The sequence below is a fragment of the Lonchura striata genome, chromosome 25, assembly GCF_050655825.1.
Source record: "Lonchura striata isolate lonStrDom1 chromosome 25, ASM5065582v1, whole genome shotgun sequence".
Taxonomy (NCBI): Eukaryota; Metazoa; Chordata; class Aves; order Passeriformes; family Estrildidae; genus Lonchura; species Lonchura striata.
The window spans coordinates 3,263,128-3,278,191 of NC_140727.1; the positions used below are offsets into that span (position 1 = coordinate 3,263,128).

General features: G+C 65.1%; 2 protein-coding genes and 1 long non-coding RNA gene across 8 annotated transcripts; 1 reads left to right on the top strand and 2 right to left on the bottom strand.

Annotated features, from left to right (window-relative positions):
- Window positions 1-128: 128 nt before the first annotated feature.
- On the bottom strand, window positions 129-8,513 carry TDRKH (tudor and KH domain containing). Of its 2 annotated transcripts, none has more exons than XM_085560643.1 (12): window positions 7,953-8,513; window positions 7,597-7,729; window positions 6,809-6,915; window positions 6,158-6,368; window positions 5,197-5,336; window positions 4,658-5,123; window positions 3,500-3,663; window positions 2,481-2,653; window positions 1,888-1,952; window positions 1,357-1,490; window positions 641-709; window positions 129-550 (listed from the first exon to the last, which is right to left on the bottom strand). In XM_085560643.1, exons 1-12 carry the CDS (start codon window positions 8,322-8,324, stop codon window positions 407-409), a joined length of 2,178 nt encoding a protein of 725 aa, XP_085416769.1. In that variant the 5' UTR covers window positions 8,325-8,513; the 3' UTR covers window positions 129-406. The 2 variants fall into 2 exon arrangements, with proteins under 2 accessions (XP_085416769.1, XP_085416770.1); XM_085560644.1 differs by having other exon boundaries at window positions 7,850-8,074.
- On the top strand, window positions 5,331-9,628 carry LOC146765376 (uncharacterized). Its single transcript, XR_014950077.1, has 2 exons — window positions 5,331-5,960; window positions 6,129-9,628. It is a non-coding gene; the product is annotated as an uncharacterized LOC146765376 (long non-coding RNA).
- S100A10 (S100 calcium binding protein A10) lies at window positions 9,136-13,847 on the bottom strand. 5 transcript variants are annotated; one of them, XM_085560653.1, is made up of 3 exons: window positions 13,812-13,847; window positions 11,733-11,899; window positions 9,136-10,584 (listed from the first exon to the last, which is right to left on the bottom strand). In XM_085560653.1, exons 2-3 carry the CDS (start codon window positions 11,862-11,864, stop codon window positions 9,739-9,741), a joined length of 978 nt encoding a protein of 325 aa, XP_085416779.1. In that variant the 5' UTR covers window positions 11,865-11,899; window positions 13,812-13,847; the 3' UTR covers window positions 9,136-9,738. The 5 variants fall into 5 exon arrangements, with proteins under 5 accessions (XP_085416779.1, XP_085416781.1, XP_085416778.1 ...); XM_085560655.1 differs by having other exon boundaries at window positions 9,136-9,998; window positions 11,733-11,898; window positions 13,804-13,847; XM_085560652.1 differs by having other exon boundaries at window positions 11,733-11,898; window positions 13,804-13,847.
- Window positions 13,848-15,064: the final 1,217 nt, after the last annotated feature.

The following is a 15,064-nucleotide window of genomic DNA, read 5'->3' on the forward strand; positions in this document are numbered from 1 at the left end:
GCGCCTACCGGAGCGCGAGGACCCCGCCGGGGCTGCCCGCGCCGCGCCTGCGCAGGACCGGGCGCGAGGACCCCAGCGGGGGCTGCCCGCGCCGCGCCTGCGCCCGGTGCCCGCCGGGAACGGAGCGCTGCGAAACCTTCAACTTTATTAACTCGCAACCACAACGGAACGGAAAACAAGGCGAGGCAACCGGGATACGGGTCACGGGAACGTTCCCGGTAACGGAAAGGGCACCGGCGGCTCTCGGTGCCGGTGCGGCGAGGCACGAGCGGAGATCCCCGCGGTTCGTCGGTCCGGTCCCCCGGAGGGCTCCGCCGAGGGGGCTGCAGGCGGGGCTGGCACCGGGAGCCGCTCCGGCCCCCGTGGTGGGGTCACCGGGAGCGGCTCCCGGTAGCACCGGGCAGCTTCAGGTCACCGGGGCAGCATCCCCGGGCACGGCGGCGCCGGGAACGGCGGCGCCGGGCTCACCGGGCGGGCTGAGGCACGGCGGGGTCCCGGGGCTGGCCCCGGGCTCCGGTGGGCTCGGGGTGGAGGCGCAGCCGAGATTGTCCTGCCCGGAAGAGAGGGTGAGAGCTCCGGGACACCGGCACCGGCAGGGGACACCGGGCGGGGACACCGGGGGACACCGGGAGCAGCTCACCGGGGGCTCCTCGGGGGGCCCGGGCACGGCGTAGCCCAAACGCACCAGCTCGGCTCCCACGTCCAGGCTCTGCGGGGACAGTGGGGACATTTGGTGACATTTGGGGACATTGGGGACACACCTGTCCATGGCCATGGGGACACGGTGACACACCTGTCCATGCCATGGCGACATTTGGGGACATTGGTGACACTTGGTGACACCTGGGGACACACCTGTCCGTGGCCATGGGGATATTTGGTGACATCTGGGGACATTTGGTGACACTTGGTGACATTTGGTGACACTTGGGGACAGGGTGACACACCTGTCCATGGCCATAGGGACACTTGGGGACATTGGGGACATTGGGGACATTTGGGGACACACCTGTCCATGGCCATAGGGACACTTGGGGACACTTGGGGACACACCTGTCCATGGCCATGGGGATATTTGGGGACATTGGTGACACTTGGGGACATTTGGGGACACACCTGTCCATGGCCATGGGGATATTTGGTGACATTGGTGACATTGGTGACACTTGGGGACACTTGGGGACAGAGTGACACACCTGTCCATGGCCATAGGGACACTTGGGGACACTTGGGGACACACCTGTCCATGGCCATGGGGATATTTGGTGACATTTGGTGACACTTGGGGACAGGGTGACACACCTGTCCATGGCCATAGGGACACTTGGGGACACTTGGGGACACTTGGGGACACACCTGTCCGTGGGCCAGGAGCCGCAGGCGGGGCCCGGCCGGGCCGTAGCTGCAGATCCGCGCCCGCAGCGGCGCCCGGCCAGCGCAGCCGGTCAGGCGGCGGAACTCCTGCAGGGCTGGGGCGGGCCAGCGGGCACCTGCGGGGACACGGGGACACCTGTGACACGTGGGGACAGCTGTGTGACACGGGTACAGCTGTGTGACACACGGGGACAGCTGTGTGACACATGGGGCCAGCTGTGACACAGGACAGGGACACGGGGCCAGCTGTGACACAGGGCCAGCTGTGACACAGGACAGGGGTGACACAGGGATAGGGACACGGGGCCAGCTGTGACACAGGGCCAGCTGTGACACAGGACAGGGGTGACACTGGGACACATTGTGGACACCAGCACACCGGACACACAGGGACAGCGGTGACACGGCCTGAGGATGGGCCACGTGCCACCCCAGGGTGTGCCAGCCCCACGTGCCACCCCAGGGTGTGCCAGCCCCACGTGCCACCCAGGTGCCACCCGTGTCCCCGCTCACCGTTGGGGACGATCCCGGCCAGGCTGCACTCGATGGCCTGGAAGGGCAGGCTCAGGAAATCGCTCCTGCAAGGACACGGTCAGGGGGACAGGGGACAGGGACATTCCCTGGGGACAGGGACACTCCCTGGGACATTTCCCGAGGACAGGGACATTTCCAGGGACATTCCCAGGGACATTTCCCAGGGACATTCCCTGGGGACATTTCCTGGGGACAGGGACATTCCCTGGGGACATTTCCTGGGGACATTTCCCAGGGACAGGGACATTTCCCTGGGACATTTCCCAGGGGACAGGGACATTTCCTGGGGACATTTCCCAGGGACAGGGACGTTTCCCAGGGACATTTCCTGGGGACATTTCCCGGGGACATTTCCTGAGGATAGGGACATTTCCCAGGGACATTTCTCGGGGACAGGGACATTCCCAGGGACATTTCCCGGGGACATTTCCCAGGGACAGGGACGTTTCCCAGGGACATTTCCCGGGGACAGGAACATTTCCCAGGGACATTTCCCGGGGACAGGAACATTTCCCAGGGACATTTCTCGGGGACAGGGACATTCCCAGGGGACAGTGCCACCCGTGCCACACCTGAGGGCCCGCAGCGCATCGGGGGTGGCCTCGCCGATGTCCCCAAAGTCCAGGTAGGACAGCTCCAGGTGGCCGCTGTCCCTCGGGGCCACCACGCGCGCCCGGCGCCACTCGCCCTCGGCCGGGCACGGAGCGGCCACGATGGCCCCGGGCTGCAGCGACGGGGGTGGCACCTGGGGACACACGGGGACACTCAGGGGACAGGGCTGGGGCACCTGGGGACACACGGGGACACTCAGGGGACAGGGCTGGGGCACCTGGGGACACACGGGGACACTCAGGGGACAGGGTGGGGCACCTGGGGACACGGCATGGGGGTAAGGGACACGGTGGGGACAGTGCTGGGACAGGAGGGGACACGGGATGGGGGTAAGGGACATGGGGACACAGAGGGGACAGGGCTGGGACACAGAGGGACATAGGGACAGGGGCTAAGGGACATGGTGGGGACGTGGGATGGGGGTAAGGGACGTGGGGACACAGGGACACTCAGGGGACAGGGCTGGGGCACCAGGGGACATGGGATGTGGGTAAGGGACACGGTGGGGACATGGGGGGACACAGATGGGACAGAGGGGACACTGAGGGGACACTGAGGGGACATAGGGGACACAGAGGACACTGAAGGGGCATTGAGGGGACACAGAGGGGACACGGGATACAGACAGGACACAGAGGACGTTGAAGAGACATTGAGGGGACAGTGACGGGACACTGAGGGGACATAGGGGACATTAAGGGAACACAGAGGGGACACGGGGGGACACACGGGGACACGGGGGGACACACGGGGACACTGAGGGGACACGGGACACACGGGGACACAGGGGACACACGGGGACACTGAGGGGACACTGAGGGGACACAGGGGACACACGGGGGACACAGAGACGCACCGGGGGGCTGCTCCGGTAGAAGCGGCCCATCTGGGCCCTCAGCTGGTCCAGCTGCAGGGACACGGGGGACACACGGGGACACAGGGGACACTGAGGGGACACAGGGGACGCACGGGGACGCACCGGGGGGCTGCTCCGGTAGAAGCGGCCCATCTGGGCCCTCAGCTGGTCCAGCTGCAGGCTGCGGGCGCCCAGCAGCTGCACCCAGAAGCGCCCGGGGCTCTCGGCCGCCGACACGTACACGTCCAGCAGCTCGTCCACTGGGCAGCCGAAATCCGGGCTGGGCACTGCGGGGGGAAAACGCACCCGGATCGGCCTGGGAGCTGCTGGGATCCACCTGGGAGCTGCTGGGATCCACCTGGGAACTACTGGGATCTGTTGGGATCCACCTGGGAGCCACTGGGGTCTGATGGGATCCACCTGAGATCTGCTGAGATCCACCTGGGATATACTGAGATCTACCTGGGACCTGCTGAGATCTACCTGGGATCCACTGGGGTCTGATGGGATCGGCCTGGGAACTGCTGGGATCCATTGGAATCCATTGGGATCTGATGGTATCAGCCTGGGATCTACCTGAGACCTCCTGAAATCTGCTGGGATCTACCTGGGATCTGCTGAAATCTACCTGGGATCTACATGAGATCTACCTGGGATCTACTGAAATCTGCTGGGATCTACCTGAGACCTGCTGAAATCTGCTGGGATCTACCTGAGACCTGCTGAAATCTACCTGGGACCTGCTGAGATCTACCTGGGATCCACTGAAATCCACCAAAATCCACTGACATCTACCTGATACCCTTGGAAATCCACCCAAAATCCACTGAAATCCACCAAAATCACTGAAATCCCCCCCAAATCCCACCGGGACAACCACAGCACTTGGGAATCCCAAAATCATTGAAATCCCCCCAAATCCCCCCCAAATCCCCCCCAAATCCCACCGGGACAACCACAGCACTTGGGAATCCCAAAATCACTGAAATCCACTGAAACCCCCCCCTCAAATCCACCCGAAATCCCACCAGGACCACCCCAGCATGGAGGAAGCCCAAAATCACTGAAATCCCCCCCAGATCCACTCAAAATCCCACCGGGAAAACCACAGCACGGGGGAACCCCAAAATCACTGAAATCCCCCCCAGATCCCACCGGGACAACCACAGCACTTGGGATCCCAAAATCCCCCTCAAACCCTTCCCCAAATCCCTCTGCCCACCCCAAAATTCCCAGGAATTCCCTTCCCAGTGGGATCCACTCCAGCGCCGCTGCTCTCACCCTCGAACTTGGCCACAGGCGGCTCCTCGCTCCCATCCCGGTGCTCCTCGCTCCCATCCCGGTGCTCCTCGCTCCCATCCCGGTGCTCCTCGCTCCCATCCCGGTGCTCCTCGCTCCCATCCCGGTGCTGCTCGCTCCCATCCCGGTGCTGCTCGCTCCCATCCCGGTGCTCCTCTCTCCCATCCCGGTGCTCCTCTCCCACATCCCGCCGCTCCTCTCCCTCATCCGCCGCCTCCGTCTGCCCCGTCTCCATCCCGGCGCTGCTCCCCGCCGCTGCCTCCGGTGCCCAGTCGTTATCCCAGCACTCCCGCCAGCCGCCGGCGCTCCCGGGAGCACCGGGGGGAGGCTCCGGCGGCGGCTCCCGGCGGCTGCCCAGCGGCTGCTTCCGCGGGCACCGCGCGGCCGCCGCCTGCGCCAGCTCCCGGCGGAGCGCCTTGTCCTCCGCCAGCTTCTCCATGATCAGCTTCTGAGGATGACGATGATGAGGATGAGGATGATGAGGAGGGTGCCGGGGTCGCCCCCAGCCCGGCCGCGCTCACCTTGGCCGCCTCCACCTCCCTGCGCGTCCCCAGCAGGCGGATGACTCGCACCGGGGCCAGCCCGGCGTCGGGCTCGTGGCCGCAGTCCACGCGAGCCCCGGAGCTCCGGCAGATGCCCCGCACCGTCTCCCCGCCGCGGCCTGCGGGCGTGGGGGAGCCCCGGGGAGATCAGCGGTGGAGGGGAGAGCGCTGGATCGCGAAGGGAAACGACGCCTGCGGTCTGGGATTGGGGGTTATTCTGGGATTTGGGGTGTCCCTGTGGTTTATGGGAGGTTCCCCACGGGATTTGGGGCTGTGGAAGGTTCCTCCCCAGGTTTTGGGGTCTCTCAGGGGGTATAGAAAGTTCCCCGGCCAGGTTTTGGGGTGTCCTGTACCGATGATCCTGCCCACAGCGCGCTGCGGCACGCGCAGCTCCTTGGCACCCTGGGGTTTGGGGTTCCCATGGGATTTGGGGTGTCCCTGTGGGTATGGAGGGTTCCCCATGGGATTTGGGGTGCCCCACATCAATGATCCTGCCCACAAGCCACTGGGACACGTGCAGCACCTTGGAACCCCGGGATTTGGGGTGTCCCTGTGGCTATGGAGGATTCCCCCAGGTTTTGGGGTGTCCCAGGGGGTACAGAAGGTCCTCCCGGTTTTCGGGGTGCCCCGTACCGATGATCCTGCCCACGGTGCACTGGGGCACGCAGAGCTGCTCGGTGCCCTGGGGTTTGGGGTTCCCTTGGGATTTGGGGTGTCCCTGTGGCTATGCAGGGTCCCCCCCGGTCCCCCCGGTTTTCGGGGTGCCCCGTACCGATGATCCTGCCCACGGTGCACTGGGGCACGCACAGCTGCTCGGTGCCCTGGGATTTGGGGTTCCCATGGGATTTGGGGTGCCCCTGTGGCTATGGAGGATTCCCCCGGGATTTGGGGTGTCCCAGGGGGTACAGAAGGTCCCCCCGGTTTTCGGGGTGCCCCGTACCGATGATCCTGCCCACGGCGCGCTGCGGCACGCACAGCTGCTCGGCCACGGGCGCGCTCTCGGCCACGATGCGCAGCACGGCCGCCCTGGCCCGGCACACCTGGCCCGGCGAGCCCGAGATCTGCACCAGGGAGCGGCCCCCGGCCGCCGCCGCCTCCTCCTCCTCCTCCTCCTCCTCCACGGCGATCTGCGCTCCGGTCTCCCGCCTCAGCTGCGGGCACGCGGCATTGCCGGGGCTCCCGGGGCTCCCGGGGCTCCCAGTCCCTCCCAGTGCTCCCAGTGCCCCCCGCATTCCCAGCACTCCCGGTGCTCCCAGAGCTCCCGGTGCTGCCGGAGCTCCCAGTGCTCCCAGTCCCTCCTGGTGCTTCCAAACGTTCCCGGTGCTCCCAGTCCCTCCCAGTGCCGCCAGCATTCCCAGCGCTCCCGGTGGTCGCGGTGCTCCCAGAGCTCCCGGTGCTCCCAGAGCTCCCGGTGCTCCCAGAGCTCCCGGTGCCCCCAGCATTCCCAGGGCTTCCAGACCTCCCGGTGCTCCCGTTGCCTCCCAGTGCTCCCAGTTCCCCCAATACTCCCGGTTCCCCTCGTACTCCCAGTTCTCCCAGTCCCCCCAGTTCCCCCGGTGCCCCCGGTACTCCCGGTGTCCCCGGTGCCCACCTGGTTGATGGTGGCTCCCCGGCGGCCGATCAGCGCCTTCAGGGCCGTGCGGGGCACCCTGAGCCCAACCTCCAGCCCCTCGTCCGCCACCAGCGTCACCGGCGCCTCTGGGGACACGGGGGGACACGGGGGGACACGGGGGACACGGGGGGACACGGGGGACACGGGGGACACGGGGGGACACGGGGGACACGGGGGACACGGGGGGACATGGGGGGACACGGGGGACACGGGGGGGTCACAGAGGGGCTGGCAACCCCCGGACCACAGAGAATTCCCAGCGGGAAAAGCGACTCCAAGGGGTCCCCACTTCCCAAAGTGTCCCCAAGGTGTCCCCAGGTTGTCCCCAAGGTGTCCCCAGAGGGTCACAAAGGGACAGGAAGGGACAGGGACATCCCTGGGGAGCTGACAACGGAATTCCCAATGGGAAAAGCGACTCCAAGGGGTCCCCACACCCCAGGGAGTCCCAAAAATATCTCCAAAATGTCCCCAAGGTGTCCCCAGGGTGTCCCCAAAAGGACAGGAAGGGACAGGGACATCCCTGAGGAGGTGACGAGGGAATTCCCAATGGGAAAAGCGACTCCAAGGGGCCTCCACTTCCTAAGGGGTCCCAAAATGTCCCCAAAATGTCCCCAAAGGGTCCCCAAAGGCACCGGGACCTCCCTGGGGAGCTGCCAAGGGAATTCCCGGTGGCGAAAGCGACTCCCGCGGCCTCCCCGGCCCGCGGCCGCCCCTCGGAGCTCCCGGTGCTCCCGGTGCTCCCGGCCCCGGCGCGGCCCCGCACCCACCTCGGCTCTCCCGGTAGCGCCGGTACAGGATGTAGCACACGGTGGCGGCGGCCGGGACGCCCAGCAGCAGCGCGGTTTTCTGCAGGCTGCTCAGGCCGGGCACGGAGTCGCGTCCCGCCATCGCCGGCTGCGCCTTACCGGGGGTTACCGGGGGTTACCGGGGGGTTACCGGGAGCCCACCGGGAGCCCACCGGGAGCACTGCGATGCGCCCCCGCACGCCGGGGACTCCCCCGCGTCTCCCCCCGGCCGTACCCTCACGGAGGGCTCCGCTCCGGGCGCGCCGGTGCAGGCCCCGGGCCCGGTGCAGCGGCGGCGGCGCCACCGGTGCCGCGCCCCCCGCGTGGTCTCGCGGTACCTGCAGGCGCCGAGGGCACCCCCCGGCCCCGCAGCGAGCCTGGTTCGGCCCGGCCCGGCCCCGGTGCGGGCCCGGCCCCGGTGCGGGCCCGGCGCGGCCCCGGTGCCGCCGCCGCCTCCCGCGCCCCGCCGCTGGCCCCGCCTCCTCCCGCTCTCCGCCAATCACATCGCGGCTCCTCCCCCCACAGCCAATCACAGCGCAGCGCCGCGGAGCTCGCACCCAATCACCGCCCGCGGAGCGGCGGCCAATCCCCCGCGAGGCCTGCCACGCGCGGGGGCGGGAAATAACGGGAATGAAGCGGCCAATCAGCGGCGAGTAGCGAGGAAGCGAACCAATCAGCGAGCAGGAAAGCGCGAACGCCCGCCTTCCCATTTGAGTGACAGGCACGGCAGCCTATAGGAGCTCGGAGCGCCGCGCGGGGCGGGGCTGTAGTGCCGCCCCCGGTGTCCCCGCGTGTTCCCGGTGGCGGCGCCCACGGACGCGCGGTCCCAAACCCGCCTTTGTTCCCTCAAACGGCACCGCCCCGCACCGAGCCCCCGGCACCGCGTGGGGGCCGTGGGGCGGCCCGCGGGGACCGGGACAGGGGCACCCACGGGGGACACGGCACCCACGGGTGGCGGGTCCCCTCCGGGTGCCGCATTCCCGGCTGGTGCAGGGGCTGTCCCGGGTGTCTCGGGGGTCCCGGTGATCCCGGGGGTCCCAGGGTCTCGGTGATTCCGGTGATCCCGGGGGTCCCGGGGCGTCTCGGTGATCCCGGGGGTCCCAGGGTCTCGGTGATCCCGGGGGTCCCAGGGTCTCAGTGATCCCGGGGGTCCTGGGTGTCTCGGTGGTCCCAGGGTCTCGGTGATCCCGGTGATCCCGGGGGTCCCGGGGGGTCTCGGTGATCCCGGTGGTCCCGGGTGTCTCGGGGGTCCCGGTGATCCCGGGGGTCCCAGGGTCTCGGTGATCCCGGTGATCCCGGGGGTCGCGGTGCTCTCGGTGATTCCGGTGATCCCGGGGGTCCCGGGGGGTCTCGGTGATCCCGGGAGTCCTGGGTGTCTCGGTGGTCCCAGGGTCCCGGTGATCCCGGTGGTCCCTGGGGTCCCGCGGGGCCATCGGCGGAGAGCTCCCGGTAGAGGACATCGAGGGGACAGGGACCCCGAAGGGACCCCGAAGGGACCCCAAAACCACAGAGCGCCCCCGGTTCATACAAAACCCCTTTATTGGGGGGTCAGGGCAGCACCCCAGGGTGGGGAGACACTGAGGGGTCCCAGCAGGAGCCGGGTGGGTGGGGGCACCCATGGGTGGGGGGTCTCAATCCCCCCCGGGGGGGTTCATCACCCCTTTGGGGGTGGGGGGACAGGACCCCAAAACGGGGTCAGGGCGCACATTTAGGGCTGGGACAGGACCCAAGGTGGGTTTGGGGAGCACCCATGGGTGGGTGGGGCACCCATGGGTGGGGGTCTCAGCCACCCAGGTGGACTCAGTACCCCAGGGGGGATCAAGGCACACATTAAAGGTTGGGACGGGACCCAAGGCGGGTTTGGGGGGACACCCATGGGTGGGCGGGGGGCACCCATGGGTGGGGGTCTCAGCCCCTCAGGAGGGTTCAGGACCCCAAGGGGGGTTCAGGGCACAAATTTAGGGCTGGGACGGGACCCAAGGTGGGTTTGGGGCGACACCCTGGATGGACAGAGGGCACCCATGGGTGGGCGGGGACACCCATGGGTGGGAGTCTCACCCCCCAGGGGGGTCTCAGCCCCTCGGGAGGGTTCAGGACCCCAAGGGGGGGTGGTCAGGGCGCACATTAAAGGTCAGGACGGGATCCAAGGCAGGTTTGGGGCGGCACCCCTGGGTTTGGGGGGGCACCCATGGGTGGGCGGGGGGCACCCATGGGTGGGGGGCTCAGCGGCGGCCGCGCTGCTTCATGTGCTGCACGAAGTAGTCGTTGCAGGCGATGGTCAGCCCGGCCACCAGCGAGAAGAAGCCCTGGAAGCCGACGCGGCCATCGCGGCTCTGCTCCACGTCCCGCAGGATGCGATCCAGGGCCTGGGGGTCCCGCTGGTTCTGGGGCAAAAAACGGGAAAAACGGGAAAATCGGGGTCAGATCCCACACTCTGCTCCATGTCCCACAATATCTGATCCAGGGCCTGGGGGTCCCGCTGGTTCTGGGGCAAAAAACGGGAAAAACGGGAAAATCGGGGTCAGATCCCACACTCTGCTCCATGTCCCACAATATCTGATCCAGGGCCTGGGGGTCCCGCTGGTTCTGGGGCAAAAAACGGGAAAATTTGGGACAGATCCCACACTCTGCTCCATGTGCTGCAGGATCTGATCCAGGGCCTGGGGGTCCCGCTGGTTCTGGGGCAAAAAACGGGAAAAACGGGAAAATCGGGGTCAGATCCCACACTCTGCTCCATGTCCCACAATATCTGATCCAGGGCCTGGGGGTCCCGCTGGTTCTGGGGCAAAAAACGGGAAAAACGGGAAAATCGGGGTCAGATCCCAAATGGGAACAGGATCTGATCCAGGGCATTGGGGTCCCGCTGGTTCTGGGGCAAAAAATGGGAAAAACGGGAAAATCGGGGTCAGATCCCACACTCTGCTCCATGTCCCACAATATCTGATCCAGGGCCTGGGGGTCCCGCTGGTTCTGGGGCAAAAAACGGGAAAAATGGGAAAATTGGAGTCAGATCTCAGATGGGAACGGGGTCCCACAGGATCTGATCCAGGGTGTTGGGATCTTGCTGGTTCTGGGGCAAAAAACGGGAAAAATGGGAAAATTGGGATCAGATCCCACACTCTGCTCCATGTCCCACAATATCTGATCCAGGGCCTGGGGGTCTCGCTGGTTCTGGGGCAAAAAATGGGAAAAACGGGAAAATTGGGGTCAGATCCTAAATGGGAACAGGATCTGATCCAGGGCATTGGGGTCCCGCTGGTTCTGGGGCAAAAAACGGGAAAAATGGGAAAATTGGAGTCAGATCTCAGATGGGAACGGGGTCCCACAGGATCTGATCCAGGGTGTTGGGGTCTTGCTGGTTCTGGGGCAAAAAACGGGAAAAACGGGAAAATTTGGATCAGATCCCAAATGGGAACGGGCTCAGATCCCAAATGGGAACGGGCTCAGATCCCACACTCTGCTCCACGTCCTGCAGGATCTGATCCCAGGGTTTTATGGAATCGAATCCCAGCATTTATGGGATCCAGTCCAAGGTTTATGGGATCCCATCCCAGAGTTCTATAGGATCCAGTCCCAAGGTCTGTAGAGTTTGATCCCAGGGTTTATGGGATCCCATCCCAGAGTTCTGTGGGATCCAGTCCCAGGGTCTATAGGGTTTGATCCCAGAGTTCCATGGGATCCCATCCCAGAGTTCTGTGGGATCCAGTCCCAGGGTCTGTAGGGTTTGATCCCAGGGTTTCTGGGATCCCATCCCAAGGTTTATGGGATCCCATCCCAGAGTTCTGTGGGATCCAGTCCCAGGGTCTGTAGGGTTTGATCCCAGGGTTTCTGGGATCCCATCCCAAGGTTTATGGGGTTTGATCCTGGTTTTCTGTGGGTCCCCCTGTCCCATCCCACGGATCCCATCAATGCCATCTTCTGGATCCCACCCCATGGATCTCATTCCATGGATCCCATAGGTCCCATCTCATGGATCCCATGGATGCCACCCCATGGATCCCATAGATCCCACCCCATGGATCCCATCAATGCCATCTCATGGATCCCACAGATCCCACCCTATGGATCCCACAGATCCCATTTCATGGATCCCACCCCACGGATCCCACAGCTCCCACCTCGAGGAACCCGGGGAACTCCTTGTCCATGAGCGCCCGGAGGTCCTCCTTGGCCAGGTGCTCCTTGTCCCCCGCGTACTTGTGGAAGGTGAACATCAGCGTCTCCATGGCGTGCTCCAGCTGCGACGGCATCCTGGGCTGCAGAGTCCTGCTGGACCCCAAATTCCTGATGGGAAATCCAAAAATATCCGTGGAAAACCAGAAATACCCATGGGAAACCAAAAATCCTGATGGGAACCCGAAATTCCTGATGGGAGCCCAAAAATGTCCATGGGAAACCCAAAATTCCCGATGTGAAACCAAAAATCCTGCTGGGACCCGAAATTCCTGATGGGAGACCCGGAATTCCTGCTGGGAACCCCAAAATTCCTGATGGGAAATCCAAAAATATCCATGGAAAACCAGAAATATCCATGGGAAACCAAAAATCCTGATGGGAACCCAAAAATGTCCATGGAAAACCCAAAATTCCTGATGGGAACCTGAAATTCCTGATGGGAACCCAAAATCCCCCCAGGACACCCCAAATTCCTGCTGGTGGACCAAAATCCCTCTTGGACACCCCAAAATCCCACTTGGGACCCCAAAACTCCCCCTGAGCCCCTCAAATCCCCCCCAGGACCCCCCCAAAATCCCTCCAGGACCCCCCAAAATCCCTCCAGGACCCCCCAAAATCCTTCCAGGACCCCCAAAATCTCCCCAGGACCCCCAAAATCCCTCCAGAACCCCCCAAATTCCTCCTGGGACCCCCAAAATCCCCCCAGGACCCCCCAAAGTCCCCCCCAGGCCGCCCCCCCCCCCCGCGCCGCGGATTTTATTTGGGATTTTCCAGGAATGTCCGGGAATGACTCAGCGCGGGGGGGACACGAGGGGGACACGTCCCGAGGGCGTGGCCGTGTCCCCTCCCCCCCGTGGGGACACCCCGGTGACTCACGGGGCCCTGCCTCAGTTTCCCCCCCGCCTTTCCGAAAAAAAAAACACCAAAAAAAACCGCCCCAAAAAAGAGAAATTCACCCCCAAAAGTCACACCCGGAAAAAGGGGAAGTCTTGGAAAAAAAAGGGAAACGCCCCAAAAAGGAGGAATCAGCCAAAAAAGGAGGAATCAGCCAAAAAAGGAGGAATCACCCAAAAAAAAGGAGAAATTCCCAAAAAAAAGGAGGAATCACCCCCAAAAAAGAGGAGGAAGCCCCTAAAAAGAGGAGGAAGCCCCCCAAAAAAGGAGGAATTTCCAAAAAAAGGAGAAACTCCGCCCAAAAAGGAGGAATTTCCCCCCAAAAAAGGAGGAATCCACCCAAAAAAGAGGAATCCCCCCCAAAAGGAGGAATTCCTCCAAAAAAGGAGGAATCACGCAAAAAAAGGAGAAACTCCCCAAAAAAAGGAGGAATCACCCCAAAAAAAGGGTGGGACCCCCCAAAAAAGGGGTTCGGGGGGATGGAGACCCCCCCAAAAATCGGACACCGGGGGGGGTCCCCCGGTTCCCGGCCAGGAGGGGGATCCCAAAACGGGAATTAGATCCCAAACCGGGATTTGGGGCTGGGGTTCCCAATTTTTGGGGTGCGGGATCGAGCCCCGTTCCCGTTACTGGGTGGGGCACCCCAAAACCGGGATTTAGACCCCAAACCGGGATTTGGGGCGGGGGTTCCCCGTTTTTGGGGTTCGGGGCCTCCCCTCCATTCCCGTTACCGGGCAGGGCACCCCAAACCGGGATTTGGGGCGGGGGTTCCCCATTTTTGGGGTGCGGAGCCCTCTCCCCGTTCCCGTTACCGGGTGGGGCACCCCAAAACCGGGATTTAGACCCCAAACCGGGATCTGGGGCCGGGGTTCCCCGTTTTTGGGGTGCGGGATCAAGCCCCGTTACCGGGACCGGGCGGGGCACCCCAAACCGGGATTTGGGGCGGGGGTTCCCCGTTTTTGGGGTGCGGAGCCCTCTCCCCGTTCCCGTTACCGGGTGGGGCACCCCAAAACCGGGATTTAGACCCCAAACCGGGATTTGGGGCGGGGGTTCCCCGTTTTTGGGGTGCGGGGCCGTCTCCCCGTCCCCGTTGCCGTTGGGGGCGCGGCGCTCACTCACCGCTCGGTGCTCGGTGCTCGGTGCTCGGTGCCGCGGCGGGCAGTGGCGGGGCGCGGTCCGGTCCGGGATAGGCACGGCGGGGGCGGGCCGGACACGGGGGGATGGCGGGGGGAGCACCGTGAGTCACCGGGACCGCCCGGACACCGCGCCCCGCCCCGGGCATGGGCCCCGGTGTTACCGGGGACAGCGGGGACACACCCGGGACACCCTCGGGACAGCGGGGACACCCCCGGGACACCCCCGGGATATCGGGGACACACCCGGGACACCCCGGGGACACCCCCGGGACAGCGGGGACACCCCCGGGATATCGGGGACACCCCCGGGACACCCCCGGGACAGCGGGGACACCCCCGGGATATCGGGGACACCCCCGGGACACCCCCGGGACAGCGGGGACACACCCGGGACACCCCCGGGATACTCCCGGGACACCCCGGGGACACCCCCGGGACACCGGGGACACACCCGGGATATCGGGGACACACCCGGGACACACCCGGGACACTCCCGGGACACCGGGGATACCCCGAGATACCCCCGGGATACTCCCGGGACACTCCCGGTTCTGCTCCGGGATTCCCCGGACACCGGGGACCACCCGGGAGGCGCCGCTCTGACCCGGGATAACCCCCCGTGTGTCCCCCCCCCCCCCCGGCACCGAATACCGGGACCCCCCCCCCCACCCCCGGTGTCCCCTCCCCGGTGTTCCCCCCCACCCCCGGTGTCCCCTCACCGAGGTTCCGCCCCCCCCCCCCCAAGGCCCGGCGGCGCGTGCCGCGCTCATGTCGCTAATTACAATTACAATCGCTAATTACAATTACAATCGCTAATTACCGGGCCCCCGGGGCAGCTAAGAGGGGGAGGGGAGGGGGGGACACACCCAGGTCACCCCCCCCCCCACGCGCCCTGCCTCAGTTTCCCCACCCAGCAAGGGGCAAAGGTGATGCGCCCCACCCGTGTGGGGGCGGGGAGCGCTCGGTGGCACTGTCCCCCCCCCCTCATTGTCGCCTCCTTGTCGCCGCCCTCTCCTCCTCCCCCCCTTCCCTCACTCGCAAAAAAAAAAAAAAAACAAAAACCCCAAAATCTCCTCAAACCCCACCCCGGGGCCTGCCCTTAGTTAAGATGGCGGCGCCTCCGCCTCACGGTTTCCAAGATGGCGCCCGCGCCGCCACGCGCTGCCAGGCTGCCCTCACTCAAGATGGCTCCCGCCGCGTGCTAACCGATAGCGCTGAAGCCGACAGCGCTAGCCCGGATGTAC